The 16298-nt window shown below is 48.6% G+C and overlaps 1 protein-coding gene across 1 annotated transcript; it reads right to left on the minus strand.

Moving 5' to 3' along the window:
• Positions 1 to 2009: 2009 nt before the first annotated feature.
• On the minus strand, positions 2010 to 10300 carry Slc3a2 (solute carrier family 3 member 2). The gene is made up of 9 exons (XM_051146062.1): positions 9793 to 10300; positions 9193 to 9366; positions 8077 to 8171; positions 4370 to 4438; positions 4204 to 4262; positions 3867 to 4047; positions 3638 to 3781; positions 2795 to 2878; positions 2010 to 2700 (listed from the first exon to the last, which is right to left on the minus strand). The coding sequence occupies exons 1-9, from the start codon at positions 10196 to 10198 to the stop codon at positions 2329 to 2331; spliced, it is 1584 nt and encodes a 527-aa protein (XP_051002019.1). The 5' UTR covers positions 10199 to 10300; the 3' UTR covers positions 2010 to 2328.
• Between the last annotated feature and the right edge of the window lie 5998 nt (positions 10301 to 16298).

A 16298-nucleotide genomic window follows, 5' to 3' on the forward strand; every position in this document is an offset into this window, starting at 1 on the left:
TTGTTTGGTTTGGTTTTTCAAGACAGGGTTTCTCTGTGTTATCTTGGCTGTCCTGGACTCACTTTGTAGACAAGGCTGGCCTCCAACTCACAGCAATCCACCTGCTTTTGCCTCCTGAGTGCTGGGATTAAAGGCTCCAAGCTACTCTTGCCCACAAGTCTTTGCCCCCAGCTTCAAAGTAAGTAATTTCTAGGCCCTTAGAATGTTCTGTCTCAGGAGTTGTTTTTAGGGCTGTCAGCTAGGCTGCCACAGTTGAGACATGTGGAGCATGCAACCTCTTCAGGAAATGGATGCTCCAATTTGCCCAGAGGGGCTGGAGACTGAAGGGTAGCCACGTTGTCAGTGTGATTAAGCTCCAGGGAAACAGGGCATGGTGATGCGAGTCCGTGGTCCCAGCACTCAGAAGACGGAGGTGGGACTGCTGAGTTTGAAGACAGTCTGGACTACATTGGTAGATACTTACTGCCTCAAAACAAACAAGCCAGAAAAAGGCAGGCAGATTGGTGCATGCTCCTAATTCTACCAGGTAGAGGCAGGAGGAGGACCAGTCATTCTTGGCTCCATTGTAACTCTGAGACAATCTAAAACTCTGGTCACCTAAGCCTCAAGTGAGCTCCCTGCTTCCTTGTTACAGTTTGTGGCAAGGAAGTAATGAGCCCTGGAAGAGAAACCTTCCCACCCTCTCAGGCTCTGGCCATGCACGGCTTCCTTTAGCTGGTTGTCTATCCTAGCATATAGCGTAGCTGAAAGAGCTCATAGAACAGTAGTTTGCAACTGTTGTCTTGAGGGCAGCCCCATGGCCTCTGTGGAGTCTACCAAACTCTGTAGCCTTTGTCAATCCGCCTACCCCTTTGCCTAATAACCTTCGTGTCATTTCTCTTTCTTTTAAAAGATTTATTCTATATAGTGTTCTGCCTGCAGTCCAGAAGTGGGCACCAGATCTCATTATAGATGGTTGTAAGACACCATAGGTGGTTGCTGGGAATTAAACTCAGAAACTTAACCTCCGAGCCATCTCTCCAGCCCCCTAACCTTCACTACTTATTAACTCCTGCTTCATGAGCACCAATCATGCTCCCATTCATGTAACCAAAGGCTTCCCCAGACTCACCGGATATGTCTAACTTCTGACTTTGTAATATAACAAGTGTAATTTACTGCTTATGACTTTGTATGGGGCATAATTCACGGGTCAGTTCACCTCCTTGGTGGGACCTCCTATTCCCAAACCCATCTTTCCAGTTTTGTTTTTTCCTTTTATTTATATGTGTTTTGCCTGCACTTAAGTATGTATACCACATACATGCCTGGTGCCTACAAAACCAGAAGTGAGTCCTGATCACCTGGAACAGGAATAAATGATGTTATGAGCCACCATGTAGGTGCTGGGAGTCGAACCCAGGTCCTCTGCAGAAGCATCTAGTGCTCTAAAACCCTCTAAGCCATGGTTCTACCCTCACTTTTCCCTTCTTGATCACTTAACCGTATCCATCACATGAAAAATGTTTATTCCTTATTTATTCTCCATCTCCACATGAGACTACATACCCTAAGGAAACAAAAGCTTTTTTCTGGAGTTGGGGGGTAATGGTGACAAATCCTGTGCCACTGAGTAAAGAAGGGACTTTGTTTTCCACCGGAAGCTCCAGGCCCTGGGAGTGTGCATTCAAGCTACCCTACCTTTTTTTTTCCTGATAGAAACAAATGGCAAAAAAAAAAAAAAAAAAAAAAAAAAAAAAAAAAAAAAAAAAGACACCACGGATAGAGGCCTGTGCTGAGAAATAAGAACTGTCTTGTCCCCAGGACACCTGGGCCAGTGTGAGCTGTGGCTACTGCTCCCGCCCTGACACCTTGCTGTTAACCTTGCAAGGGCCCTTCTCTAGTCTTGGTCCTTAAATAATTAAAGAGCTAGAACCGCTGTATAGAACTGGCTGGAGTGAGGGGGTGGCAAGAGAGAACAGTGAGAAGAGAAAGTCCTGCTATGATGATGGATGAACGGAGACATAACCTCGCAGGGGTGATTTTTATTTGAAGACAAAAACACCCAGTGTGAGAATTCATATGTAATCTACAAAAGTTAAAAAAAAAAAAAAATGGAGAAAAACCAGAATTCAAAAGGCCTGGGGAGCTGGGCATGGTGGTGCACGCCTTTAATCCCAGCACTCGGGAGGCAGAGGCAGGCGGATCGCTGTGAGTTCGAGGCCAGCCTGGTCTACAAATCGAGTCCAGGACAGCCAGGGCTACACAGAGAGACCCTGTCTTGAGAAAGAAAAAAAAAAAAAGGCCTGGGGAGAGGAAAGGGGCATAGTAGTGTCTGGACAGGTAGGATCAGGACACATAAGGGAAATATAACAGCAAGCCCTCATGAGGATTCAGACTCAGGTTTTCCAGGTTCAGGGAGGTACCATCCTCACTGCTTGGCCGGGCACTGCTGGTACTGAGCACCAGGTTAGCACTGGCTGGCAGGCTTATGCCGCCAGGGAGGTTGGCAGCCCCTATCCTGGCTGACAGGCCCACATCCTGAAAGTTGAGCACCACCAGGTAACGCTTGTTCTGGTCCCAGCTGCGGATGTAGGAGAAGAGGCCAGATGAGGAGGACAGTACATGGAAGTCACCATGCAACAGAGAGCGCTCCTTCACCCGAAGGTCACTCAGCCGCCGGAACTGGGTGAGGAGGGAGTCAGGGTCTTCATTCTGACCCTGAAAACGGACACACACACAGAGGAAGGGATGAGAGGGTTTTGGACATCTGTAAGCCACCTGCCCACCATGAGAGTCTGGTTAAGTTGCTTACCTTCACTGTCATGTTGGAGTTTATGGGTCTCGGGCTGTGGGAGATGCTGGACTCATCCCAAGGCATGAATGGGGCCTCCACAGGCTAACAAACAGAGAGTGTGGGGCTTTAAAAGAGGGTGGGTCCACTTCCTGTTTTCTATTTTCATTTCATTATCTTGGGTTGTTTTCTGCTGCTAGATGCATTTGTGGCAGGCACCCCATCATCGCACTCACTGCCTTGTACCTTTGTCTGGACTCTCACTAAGCTGTCAGTTCCCAGAGGGCTCAAATGGGTGCAAAGTACCACCGTCCAACAAAGGAATGCGGGCTACCATTTTGGACATCTTACCAGATGCCAGGCATTGCCTTTAAAAATAGGTCCTTGGGGTCTGGCAAGATGACTCAATGAGTAAAAGCACTTTATATGCAGGCCTGACAACCTAAGTTTTATCCCCAGAACCTACATAAAGGTGGAAGGCAAAAATTTCCTCCACAAAGCTGTACTCTGATCCCTGTTATGTAGCCCCCTCACCCCCACCACCACACTCTACCCCCCCCCCACACCCCCCCCCACCTGCCCACCCCACCCCCAAGCACAAGTGTTCCCAGCTGAGTTCCATTCCAGGCGAATGGGCTACATGGTGTCTGAGGCCAGCCCAGGCGATACTTTGAGTATGAGAACAGGAAAACCCTATTTAAAAGATATACACACGCGCCACATAGCCCACAGGTTGACTGACAAAGAGATCTAACCAAGTTCTCCCGCAAGGCTGTTTGTCTGCTGCCCCCCAACTGATGCCACCATAGGATACATAAACAAACACTGTTTCCTACACTGTGCTAGGCAGAAGACAAGCGGTACCTGTCCAGGAAGGGTGGTTGCCTCCAGGCCAATCTCATCCCCGTAGCTGAAAACAGGAGTCCCTGGCAGAGTGAAGAGCAGCAGCTGGTAGAGCCGGTGGAGCTGAGCTGGTACGGAAGCTGTCAGGAGCCCTGCCTGAGACACCTGGAGGAAGGCATGCCTGTGAGTACCTCCCACCCTGCAGCCACCGCCTTCCACCTGCCCCTCAACCCACCGGCATGCTACTTACACTCCAGCTGAGCCAGCGACTGCCAGTGGCATCCAAATGCCTAGTGACCAGGAATTTTGTATGCTCCCCAGTGAAACTGGAATTGGACAGGTATGAGCTGGTCAACAGCAGGTCGCTGGTGGAGTTGAGTATGCTCACAATTTGCTGCAGATCGGAGGACTCAGTCCCTGCCATCAAAAGCCTGTGCAGAGGAAGGGCAGGAGTGCCGTTAGCAAATGGCAGGAGGTAAAAGAGTAAAAGGGAAGAGCCCGCAAGTCTAGGAAACTCCCCTCTCAGGGCTTTGTATTCCAAGGGGCTCTCACATGGGCTCAGCCAGGCAGGGGTGTTGGGCACCTACCTGTCATTGCTGAAGTTGTTGGTGATATTCTGCCACTCTGCCAAGTACAAGGATGCATCCTAGCAAGGGGAAAAAAGTGGAGTCAGAACAGGGGCTACTACCTAACCCCGGCTGAGACCCATTCCTCTCACCAAACCTTTGTCTGTCAATGCAGAGAGGCACTCACCGCCAGCTTTTCCACATCCCGAAATTGGAACCCATCTATGCCATACTGCAACCAAACCCTCAGCGCTTCCTACAGAGAACAAAAGAACAGAGGGGAGATCAGTACACAAGCAAGCCCTCACCTACCCCACATCTCCCTGGGACCTGGAGAACAGGGCTTTGCGCTCTCTGTTTCAAAGGTTAGCCCTTGGCTCCCCAGCAGTGTTCTTGGGTAAAAGCATTTGTCTACTCTCTATTCTTGCCTTTGGCAGATCACGCGGCTTCATTTTTAACAGCCACAGCAGAAATGACCCAAGAGAAAATATGCATGCACAGCTCTAACATGGAATGAAAATACCCTCAAGTTAGAGATAAAGAAACAGGCTTGGAGAAGCAAGAAGACACAGGCAAGCTCATAATTGGAGAACAGCAGAGATAGGACCTAAAATTACCAGTCAAGACCCTAAGGCAAATGTACTTGTGAGTTTCCTGAGGCCTAGCGTGTGTGCTCTTCTGCCAGAGCTGGTGGGAGCAAAGCCAAGAATGAAAAGCTTGAAATTCAAACCACAGCCCGAGGGCTATTGAGACATCTGAAAAGAGGCCACCTCTGCAGAACAGGCCCAGGCCTGAAGGTTTAAACCCTGGCTCCAGCTAGCACTCAGCACAGAACCCCACCCCCACCCCCTCTTCTCTTCTCATCTGCTCTCCATCTTTATCTGAGGCGACCACCTGACAACAGTAACGGTTACTTTTCCTTTCAGCTTAAGACCAGTCTCCAACTCACTACATCACTGAGACTACTGCCCTCTATCTTCTGATCCTCCCACTCCAACTCTCCAGTACGAGGAAGGACTGCGGGCTTTCTTTAGCGCTGTGAACTTCCTTATCAGTGACTTTTAACAGACTTCCTGAGTGTAGGATCCCAGCACTTGGGTGACAAGAGGATTAAGAAGTCAAGGTCATCCACAGCAACAGAGTTCTAGAATACGGATGTCCCAGCAATTAGCAAGCGCCAAACTCAAAAAAGCCTGGGTGATTACAGGAGTCCCACACACATGCTAGAAGGCAAAATCCTCCTTCAGAATCCCAGTCACCAGGAGAGTGTCAGCATCTGCCTCTACTTTGTTATGTCCATCCTAGACCTGCCAGTGTCCCACCACAGAGGCACCAGAAGCCAGAGTGACATCAGACGCTTTACTCTGGCCTGGTGAGTAGAGTTTAAGCCACTACCTCAAGGAAAGGCAGATTAGAAAAGACGCCTTGAGACTGCAAGTTTGGAACAGATCGAAGTGACTGTGTCTCAATTTCCTCACTAACAGATTAGCAGTAACGAGCAGTTTGTGAGTTTACAGAAGAAATTAGAAAACAGCTATAGAATACTTGGGATAAGGGGCTACAGAGATAGCTCAGTGGTTAATGGTGCTTGCTGCTCTTGCAGAGGGCCCAGGTTCCCCACATGGCAGCTCACAACTGTCTGTAACTTCTGCCCCAGGGGGTCCAACAGCCTCTTCTGGCTTCCTGGGACACCAGGCATGCACACGGTACACATACATGCACGCAGGCTGATACTCGTGTGCACATACATACACACAGGCCGATACTCATGTGCACATACATACACGCAGGCCGATACTCATGTGCACATACATACACGCAGGCCGATATTCATGTGCACATACATACACGCAGGCCGATACTCATGCGCACATACATACACGCAGGCCGATACTCATGTGCACATACAGACGCGCAGGCCGATACTCATGTGCACATACAGACGCGCAGGCCGATACTCATGTGCACATACATACACGCAGGCCGATACTCATGTGCACATACATACACGCAGGCCGATACTCATGCGCACATACATACACGCAGGCCGATACTCATGTGCACATACATACACGCAGGCCGATACTCATGCGCACATACATACACGCAGGCCGATACTCATGCGCACATACATACACGCAGGCCGATACTCATGCGCACATACATACACGCAGGCCGATACTCATGCGCACATACATACACGCAGGCCGATACTCATGCGCACATACATACACGCAGGCCGATACTCATGTGCACATACATACACGCAGGCCGATACTCATGTGCACATACAGACGCGCAGGCCGATACTCATGTGCACATACAGACGCGCAGGCCGATACTCATGTGCACATACATACACGCAGGCCGATACTCATGTGCACATACATACACACAGGCCGATACTCATGCGCACATACATACACGCAGGCCGATACTCATGCGCACATACATACACGCAGGCCGATACTCATGCGCACATACATACACGCAGGCCGATACTCATGTGCACATACATACACGCAGGCCGATACTCATGTGCACATACATACACGCAGGCCGATACTCATGTGCACATACATACACGCAGGCCGATACTCATGCGCACATACATACACGCAGGCCGATACTCATGTGCACATACATACACGCAGGCCGATACTCATGTGCACATACAGACGCGCAGGCCGATACTCATGCGCACATACATACACGCAGGCCGATACTCATGTGCACATACATACACGCAGGCCGATACTCATGTGCACATACATACATGCAGGCCGATACTCATGTGCACATACATACACGCAGGCCGATACTCATGTGCACATACATACACGCAGGCCGATACTCATGCGCACATACATACATGCAGGCCGATACTCATGTGCACATACATACACGCAGGCCGATACTCATGCGCACATACATACACGCAGGCCGATACTCATGTGCACATACATACATGCAGGCCGATACTCATGTGCACATACAGACGCGCAGGCCGATACTCATGTGCACATACATACATGCAGGCCGATACTCATGCGCACATACATACACGCAGGCCGATATTCATGTGCACATACATACACGCAGGCCGATACTCATGCGCACATACATACACGCAGGCCGATACTCATGTGCACTACAGACGCGCAGGCCGATACTCATGTGCACATACATACACGCAGGCCGATACTCATGTGCACATACATACATGCAGGCCGATACTCATGCGCACATACATACACGCAGGCCGATACTCATGTGCACATACATACATGCAGGCCGATACTCATGTGCACATACCGACGCGCAGGCCGATACTCATACACATGAAAACAAATTCATACTGGAGCTAGATTTTTTTTCTTCTTTAACAATAAGACACTTGACAAAATAAAATCCCAGATACACCACAGTAAGACCCTGGTGCTTATAATTTCAAACTGGGCTCCGTTCCAAACATATCAAACAAAAACCAGGAAATCAGTCAGATCAGGATTCCCACAGAGAAAGAAAAAGACTTCCTATCACAAAAACAAAAATTAAACTTCCAGACTGACGTCTGAGAATTCCCTTGCCGGCACAGCCTTGCTTCTAGAGTAAAGGAAACCAAAAAAAAAAAAAAAAAAAAAAAAAAAGAAAGAAAGAAAAAGAAACAAAAAAAAACCACTGTACGCAGTGGGCCTACCCTTCCGGCTATGGGAGGAGGTATTCCCACTTGTGAGAACCTCACTAGTTAGTGCACACAAGGTATTCCCACTTGTGAGAACCTCACTAGTTAGTGCACACTAGGTATTCCCACTTGTGAGAACCTCACTAGTTAGTGCTGTGAATGAATCCATACAGCCCCAGCGTCTGAATGCCACCAGCCATAAAACTCACCTTCATTTTGGTGGCCACCACGTCAGCCTCCTCGGGGAGGAACCATGCCTCCTGGCCATGGTAGTTGGGAGTAAGGTCCAAAATGATGCGAATGCCTGGAACAGTAACCAGCTGTGAGAAATACTTTAGAGTAAGTGGAGGAAACAGGGGACTTGAACACAAGGCCAAGCGCACCTATGCATGGTTTGTTCAAAAGCTTGGATCTGAAATGAACCCCTTAGTTGGTTTTACAGAGGAGCAAATAAATTTGAGCTAGGAGCCCTGGGTTCCCCATCCACAAGGCAATCTTTCAACATGTTTCCATACTGAGGTTTTTGGGTTTTGTTTTGTTTTTATCCTTTGAAGGAGGGTTTTTAAAAATATATATTTTATTAATTTATTCATATTACATCTCAATGGTTATCTTATCCCTTGTATCCTCCCATTCCTCCCTTCCTCCCATTTTCCCCTTACTCCCCTCCCCTATGACTGTGACTGAGGGGGACCTCCTCCCCCTGTATATGATCAGAGGGATATCAAGTCTCTTCTTGGTTGAGGCAGGGTTTTATGCATACGGGCTAGCTGGCTGAGGATCAGTAGCCTCCGGCGTCTACCTTCCAGTGTTGGGATTATAGGTGCATGCTTACACATCTGTTTTATGTAGTGCCTGGCAGTCAAACTCAGGCCTTCAGGGAAACTAAGACAAGCACTCTTACCAACTGAGCCACATTCCCAGGCCTCTAGGTTGAGTTATAAAACAATATTTGAATCCCTACATAGACAGAAGCCACTTTCTAAGTTTAAGAGCCAGCCATGGTGGCACACTTAAGCCTAGCATTCAGGACCAGTGGAGTCTGCAAACTTGCATCCAGCCTGGTCTGTGTAGTAAGGTACAGGCCCACCAACCTGAGCTACATGGTGAGACCCTATCTCAGAACCAAAACGAAAATAAATAAAAATTACTCAGCCAAGTAGAGAAGACATGAACCACATTGTTGAGTGTGAACTGTAACATACTTCCCCCCTGTGCCTGACCCTAAAAGGCTCTGAGCAAATTAGGAGTAAACCAGACAAAAACCCCTATCTTGCTTCTTAGCCTGACTGAGAAACCCTTTCTGCTTTCTTAGAAAAACCTACTCTTTTCCTTGGCACGTTCTACAAGGTCTTTAAAATCTTTCTGGGAGCCAAAAGCGGGGTCAATCTGTTTCAAGTCGGTTCCGTTGACGTCATCCTTCTGGTTCAGATGAATGGGGCCCAGTACTAGACCCTTCACCTTCAGCGTGTTCAAGTAATCCAGACGGTCGTCCAGACCTATTACGAGGAGAGGATTGGGTTAACCAGCCGGGCATGAAAAGCCTCGGTCCTCCACATTCTCTCCACATCCCCACCACCACCACCACCCCCCCTCCCTCAGAAGTGGGTTGGATCACGAGACAAAGTAGCTGACGCAAGGAGCCTCACACATTACTTCAGAAACTGGTTTGGACTGGCTCAGGGGCCGCGTGGTTCGGGGGCGGAGGAGAAAAGAGGATTGCTGAGTCAGCCACCCTTAGGAACAAGTAGCTTTTTTTACAAAAAGAAAATTAGGAAGGATTGTTTCCCAAGGAATGGGCCGGGAAAACAGAGTGCAAGGGAGAACCCTTCTAGAGACGGGGGAGAAAGAAGGAGAGCAGCAGATGGCCAGATTAAACGAAGAGGTACGTGGGGGAAAGGGATAGCGGTGTGTACCCCACTCACCAGTGAAGCCCTCAACATTTGGGCCTACGAAGGCCTGAAGGTTGCCAATGCGGTAGAGGGCACCCTCCTGCCACCAACTCTGTACCGGCAGCTCACGGCAGCGCGGCGCCCGAACGATGATCACCACGGCGCCAGCCAGCATGGCAAACCAGCCGAGCCAGAAGAGCGCCAGCAGCGTCAGGCGGGTGCGCACCCAGCCGGGGCTGCCTGCTACATACAATAGCTCCTCTTTGGACAAGCCGGTGAACTTGGCCTCGGTCTCTGACTCGTCTTTGGCCACCTGGATCTTCACCAGACCATTCTTCTCCCCGGCCGACGCCCCGGCCGCTGCGTTCATAGGCTGCTTCTCCGGTTCTAGCTCGTTCAGCTCCATCTCTTTCATGTCTACTTCGGTGTCTTGGCTCATGATGCCTGCAGAACCGATGACACAACACGGCCTGTGGTCAGTAGGGCGGCTCGACTCCTGCCCGGATCTCCAAACTCTGAGAGGTATTCCCCGACCGTGAGGTTAGCTCAGCTTCCCTAACAGCTTCTGCCGCCGGGCGGGCGTGGCTGCAGAGAAATGACCCAAGAGCTCCGCCCCGGCCCTCCCCTTAAAGGGATGCCACGAAGTCCTTTCGCGTCTCCAGCTTCGCTTCTTGAACTTGCCTATCCTTAAATGCGTCTTCCCGCAAAAAGTCGGAGAACCTGAGCAAGAAGTCAGTCACCTTTATAATAACAGCTCCCAGTGTGTCCTGACCAGGTTCCAAAGCCCCTCCTCTGACCTTCAGGCCCCATTCACTCTCTCCCTGTGAGGCCTCAACTCTCTTCCCAAAATGGCACCAGCCTCGGTCCACACCATCATCCCTCCATCCCAGGCACAGCTCAGGCTAACACCTGGTCTCCCCAAGTTCACAGAGACCCTGGCACCACATCTCACTTCTGCTTTCCCCACATCAGGTCTTGTCTTCTCTAACTCTGGATCTAGCTCAGGCCCTAGATTCTGCTCAGGGCTTACACCCACTCACCTTTCAAGACTCCTTGAATTTAATTCCTCGGGTAGCAACTATTTACTGAGCACCCACTCCAATTCTTTGCATAGAATCAACCCTAAACTGTTCTTCTCCTTGATTCAAAATTAATCTGTGAGGAGAGAACTACAGAGTTGAAGTGGACACTACTATTCTTTTTGTTTTTGTTTTTCAAGACAGGTCTTATATGTGTAGCCTTGACTGTCCTGGATTCAATTTGTAGACCGTACTAACCTCACAGAACTCACAGAAATCTGCCTCTGTGGAGTGTTGGGATTGCAGGTGTGCACCGGCTGTCTGACACTGCCCTTCTTAGGCGGCCATGGTGGTGCACGCCTGTAATCCCAGCACTTGGGAGGCAGAGGCAGGCAATCACTGTGAGTTCCAGGCCAACCTGGTCTACAAAGTGAGTCCAGTACATCCAGGGCTGCACAAAGAACCCCTGTCTCGAAAAACAAAACAAAAACAAAAAAACAGAAGACACTGCCCTTCTCATCCTACCCTAGTTACTAGTGAGAGAATGTTGGTCCACTAGGAATCAGACATCCAGAAGAGACAAATAGGACTATAATAAACATTCCAACGGCATTGCGGCATCTATCTTTTTACAAGATGTTCTGACTCTTACCCACCTTGCAGGAACTCTCAGACCTTCCAGTGTGCCAGGCTTCCTACATCGCTTGACTATGCTAGGCCCTCAAGGCAGCTTAGTTCCCTCACCAGTTTTTTTTGTTTGTTTGTTTTGACAGGGTTTCTCTGTGTAGCTTTGGCTGTTCTGGACACACTTTGTAGACCAAACTGGCCTCAAACTCACAGAGATCTACCTGCCTCTGCCCCCCCACCCCACCCCCCCGAGTGCTGGGATTACAGGCGTTCCCTTACACTTTGAAAGCTTTTCAAATTCCCCCCACAGAGGTCCTTGGCAGGAGGAAGGGTATGGGGCAGACTGGGTTCACAGCAGGGACAACTGGACATCAACTCTAGGAGGTACCAACACTCTCAGGAACTTCTGAGTTCCTTACCTCAGCCAACTGGGTTATTTTCAGAGAGAAGCCGAAAGGAACAGCAGGTCTTTTTTCTTTCTCCTTCCTAGCTGGCAGCCAAGTGCTAGCTATGTATTTGGAAGAAAGCAGAAGCCAAGGTCGGGTCAGTTAACAAGTAAGGTGTATGACAGTCTCATCACCTGCCACTGTCCTTTCGAATTCTCAAAGATCCCCTCCAGCCTCGCTAGAGAAAAGCCTAAACATAGGTTCCTAGGAAGAGGCAAAGCTGGTAGAGGTTAAGGGGTGTTCCCGTGATCACAGGTGATAAGAGGCCTACCTTGCCCTGGGCATGCCAGATAAGAAAGGTTCAGGGCAGACTTTATGCCAAGCATGAAAGCTCAAGGTTTGTGGACTGTGCAGTTAAAAGCACTCCTTGAGCTAGTTCGGTGAAATACGCCCTAGAAATACAGTATTTCAATCCAACTAGATGGCTCATTGGATCAAGCCAATGCTTGCCCACCAGGCCTGACAATCTGAGTTCTTTGCATAGAATCAACTCTAAACCATTCTTCTCCTTGATTCAAAATTAATCTGTGAGGAGAGAACTACAGAGTTGAAGTGGACACTACTATTCTTTCTTTTTGTTTTTGTTTTTCAAGACAGGTCTTATATGTGTAGCCTTGACTGTCCTGGACTCAATTTGTAGACCGTACTAACCTCACAGAACTCACAGAAATCTGCCTCTGTGGAGTGTTGGGATTGCAGGTGTGCACCGGCTGTCTGACACTGCCCTTCTTAGGCGGCCATGGTGGTGCACGCCTGCAATCCCAGCACTTGGAAGGCAGAGGCAGGCGGATCGCTGTGAGTTCCAGGCCAACCTGGTCTACAAAGTGAGTCCAGGACAGCCAGGGCTGCACAGAGAACCCCTGTCTTGAAAAACAAAACAAAAACAAAGCAAAAACTAAAACAAAAACAGTGGCCAGGAAGAGAAGACCAGGAAGAGGAGACTGTAGAGAGAGGCCAGAGGTACCATGGTGGCATATGCATGCACTCCAAGCAAATTGGAGACTGGAGGAACAGGAGTTCAAGGCCAGCCTCACAAGCACAGTGAGAAGAGTCTGAGCCATAGGAGACTCTGCCAGAGAGAAGGGTCAGGATGAAGAAAAAAAAGGTCGAGATTCCAGAGGAAAGTAGAACGCTTCATATCCTACTAGTGTGCGTGGACTAAGGTAACTTTAAAGGGCTGGGGATGCAGTTCAGAGGAGGGGTACTTGCTTGCCTGCCATGCGCAAGGCCCAGGTCTCAGTCAGCAGCACCACAGGCACTGGAGAATGAAGGGCTGAGGCTGCAGTTCAGTAGGTAGAATGCCTGCTTAACACCTGAAAGCCGCGTTCTATCCCTGGCACAGAGGAGGCACGGGTTGATAATCCCAGCACATGCACTCAGGAAGTGGAGGCAGGAAGAGCTCAAAGGATCCTCAGCCACAGAGCAAACGTGAGGCCAGCCTGGGCTACATGAGACCCTGAGTCAGAAGCAAGACAAAACCAAGCTAAATACAATAGCTATGCGGAGATGAGTATATTATGTGAGGCCTTAATGGGAACTAAAGTCCAGGAAAAGGCCCAGAGGAGACATTTACCAAAGTCAGCAGGAATGCACTGGCGAGAGAAGTGTCTGCGTCATTCAGAACCTAAGTGGTAGTGGCTCCACTACTGTGTAGAGCTGACAGAAAGGGAGAGAGAGACACAGCTGGGCCACTAAAGATGCAAAGATGAGTAGGAATGAACCACCACATTTATCACATGTAACCAAAGTACAAAGTGACTAGGAAACGCTGAGTCAGAGAACATCGGACCATCCTGTCATGAGCAGAACGCCCTGACCCTATCATGTCCTAATTCACAAAGATCCAGCATAGACTCTGATAACATGAAACAGTTCTTCCAGGATGAAGCAGAACCGAAACCTGGAAGTAATAAAAGCAAGTAGCCTAGGGGCTGGAGAGATGGCTCAGAGGTTAAGATCTTCCAAAGGTCCTGAGTTCAATTCCCAGTCAACCACATGGTGACTCACAACCATCTATAACGTGATTGATGCCCTCTTCTGGTGGGCAGGTGTACATGGAGGCAGAGCACTGTATGCATAATAAATAAATCTTAAAAAAAAAAAAAAACCAAGTAGCCTAGATTGCCATCAGAACCGCCACCGTTTACCTACCATGCATAAAAGCTCTTATGTAACATGGGAGTTCTTTCTTTTTTGTGTGTTTTTTTGGTTTGGTTTGGTTTTTGAGATAGGGTTTCTCTGTGTAGCCCTGGCTGCCCTGGAGATGCTTTGTAGATCAGGCTGGCCTTGAACTCACAGAGATCCACCCGCCTCTGCCTCCTAAGTGCTGGGATTAAAGGCGTGCGCCGCCACTGCCCAATTAGGATGTCCTGAGTAGACAACATAAAGGAAGAAATGAAAGGGTTTGTGGGGACCAGCTATTAATAAAGGGTAGTCATATTCTGAGACAGCTGTGAAAAACTGAGTAGAAGGGAACTTGGTCTGAGGAGCACCTATAATCCTAACACTTTGGAAGGCTGAGGTAGGAAGATCATAAGTTCCAAGCCAACCTGGGCTACAGAGGGAAACATGATCTTAAATTAATGGTGGGGCTAAAGAGATTGCTCCGTGATTAAGAGCACTGATTGCTACTCCACAGAACCAGGGTTCGATTCCCAGCACTCGCACAACAGCTAACTACCATATGTAATTCCAGTTCTGGGGGTTCCTATGCACGCTCCTGGCCTCCAAAGGGCCCTGCACACGTGGTGTACAGACATACATGCAGGCAAACAACATCCACACACATAAAATAAATAAACCTCTAAAATAAACTAATTGTATCTATTTATTAGACTAGGGTGTAGTTAAGTAGTAGCAGCACTGGCCAAGTACCAATGAGGCCCCACGGATCAATCCTCAGAACCCTAAAAAACAGATCAAATTAACTTAGGAGCTGGTGAGATGGCTAAGCAGGTAACAGCCTCTGCTGCCAAGTATTATGACCTGAGTTCAATCCCTGGGATTCACATGGTGGAAAGAGAGAACCAGCTCTCAAAAAATGGCCTTCTGAACTCCACACTTGCCATGAATAAGTAAATAAATAATTAAGCAAATAAATGCATAGTGTTAGGGGTTAGGGTTAGTTGCTACACGTCCCTGTGCTGGATCCCTAGAACGAACGAAGACTGACAGAGAACTTTTCCTCCATTTGGGTCTCCTAGTTCCAGGAGGAGCTTTAGTCGTTTGCACATTTCCTTTCTCCACTACAGGGAGACAGGGCCTCTTGTTACCAGGTAGGGGCAGGGTTGCCTTTGACCAAACATTCATCAGCACTCTAACAGCAAGCTCATCTGATTAGCAACCAGCGATGGAGAACCAACTGAGACTGAAAAAAGGGCAGTGAAAAATATAGAGGGAGTTTGAAGCAGGAGGCGTAAGGGCTCAAAACCAGCCCAAGCTCTCAAAAACAAAGTATAAGTATATATCTGTATAGCTTAGTGGTAGCACCTATATATCTGGTTTCATCTATCTCCCTACCTATCATCTATACTTCTGAAGTAACAAACTAATAATTAAACATTGAATTCTATTGGCGTCTTATAACCTGCCAGGTGACAGGGTGATGATTCGTGTGCAGAAGAACAAAGCTCAGGGGTTTTGTGGCTGGTAGGAGTGGTGGGTCAGGCTCCAGGAGGGAACAGGTGACATAGCTCAGCAAGCAAAGGCACATGCCTTCAAGCCTGTCGCTCAGTCCCTGGGACTCACACGGTTGTGATGTTGTGTTCCACCTCTGGGGCCCATAGGGTAGGAGAGAAACAACTCTGGAAAGTTGCCCTCTGACCTCTCCATACCTGCCACAGTGGGCTCACACACAAAACAAATAATTGCTATAAGGTTTTGTTTAAAAAAGAAATGGATAGCCAGCTTTAACTATCAACTTGACACAACTTAAGAGGAGTCACCTGGGAAGAGTTCCAATCGGGGATTACCTGCATTGGGTTGACTGTAACCATGTCTGTGGGGGACTGGACTGTCTTAATTAACTGACATAGGAAGACAAAGCCCATTGTATATGGCGTCCTTCATTCCACAGGGGGTCCTGAGCTGTGTAAGAGTCGAAGAAACTGAGCTAAATACAAGCAAACAAGCAGGTGAGCATGTATGCATTCCTACAGATATGATGTGGCTTTTTGAGGTTTGCCTTGACTCCCTGACAATGACTGTCACCTGAAACTGTAAGCTATAAATAAGCCTCTCTCTCCCCTAAGTTGATTTTTGTCAGGGTATTTTATCACAGCAAGGAAACTAGGACAGAACCAAATTGGCAAGGGAACAATGTTTCTTTCTTTTTTTAAAAGACTTATTATTATATATATTCAGTGCTCTACCTGCATGTACACCTGCAGGCCAGAAGAGGGCATCAGATCACACTATAGATGTGTTGCAAGCCACCATGTGGCTGCTG

Source organism: Acomys russatus, chromosome 5, assembly GCF_903995435.1.
Source record: "Acomys russatus chromosome 5, mAcoRus1.1, whole genome shotgun sequence".
Lineage (NCBI taxonomy): Eukaryota > Metazoa > Chordata > Mammalia > Rodentia > Muridae > Acomys > Acomys russatus.

Excerpts from the sequence above, each read along its gene's own strand:
- Slc3a2 (XM_051146062.1), bottom strand. The coding sequence starts at position 10,198 with ATGAGCCAAGACACCGAAGTAGACATGAAAGAGATGGAGCTGAACGAG. Across the intron at positions 9,367-9,792 it reads AAATGTTGAGGGCTTCACTG|GTCTGGACGACCGTCTGGAT; the intron begins GTGAGTGGGGTA and ends TCCTCGTAATAG. Across the intron at positions 4,439-8,076 it reads TGGTGGCCACCAAAATGAAG|GAAGCGCTGAGGGTTTGGTT; the intron begins GTGAGTTTTATG and ends TGTTCTCTGTAG.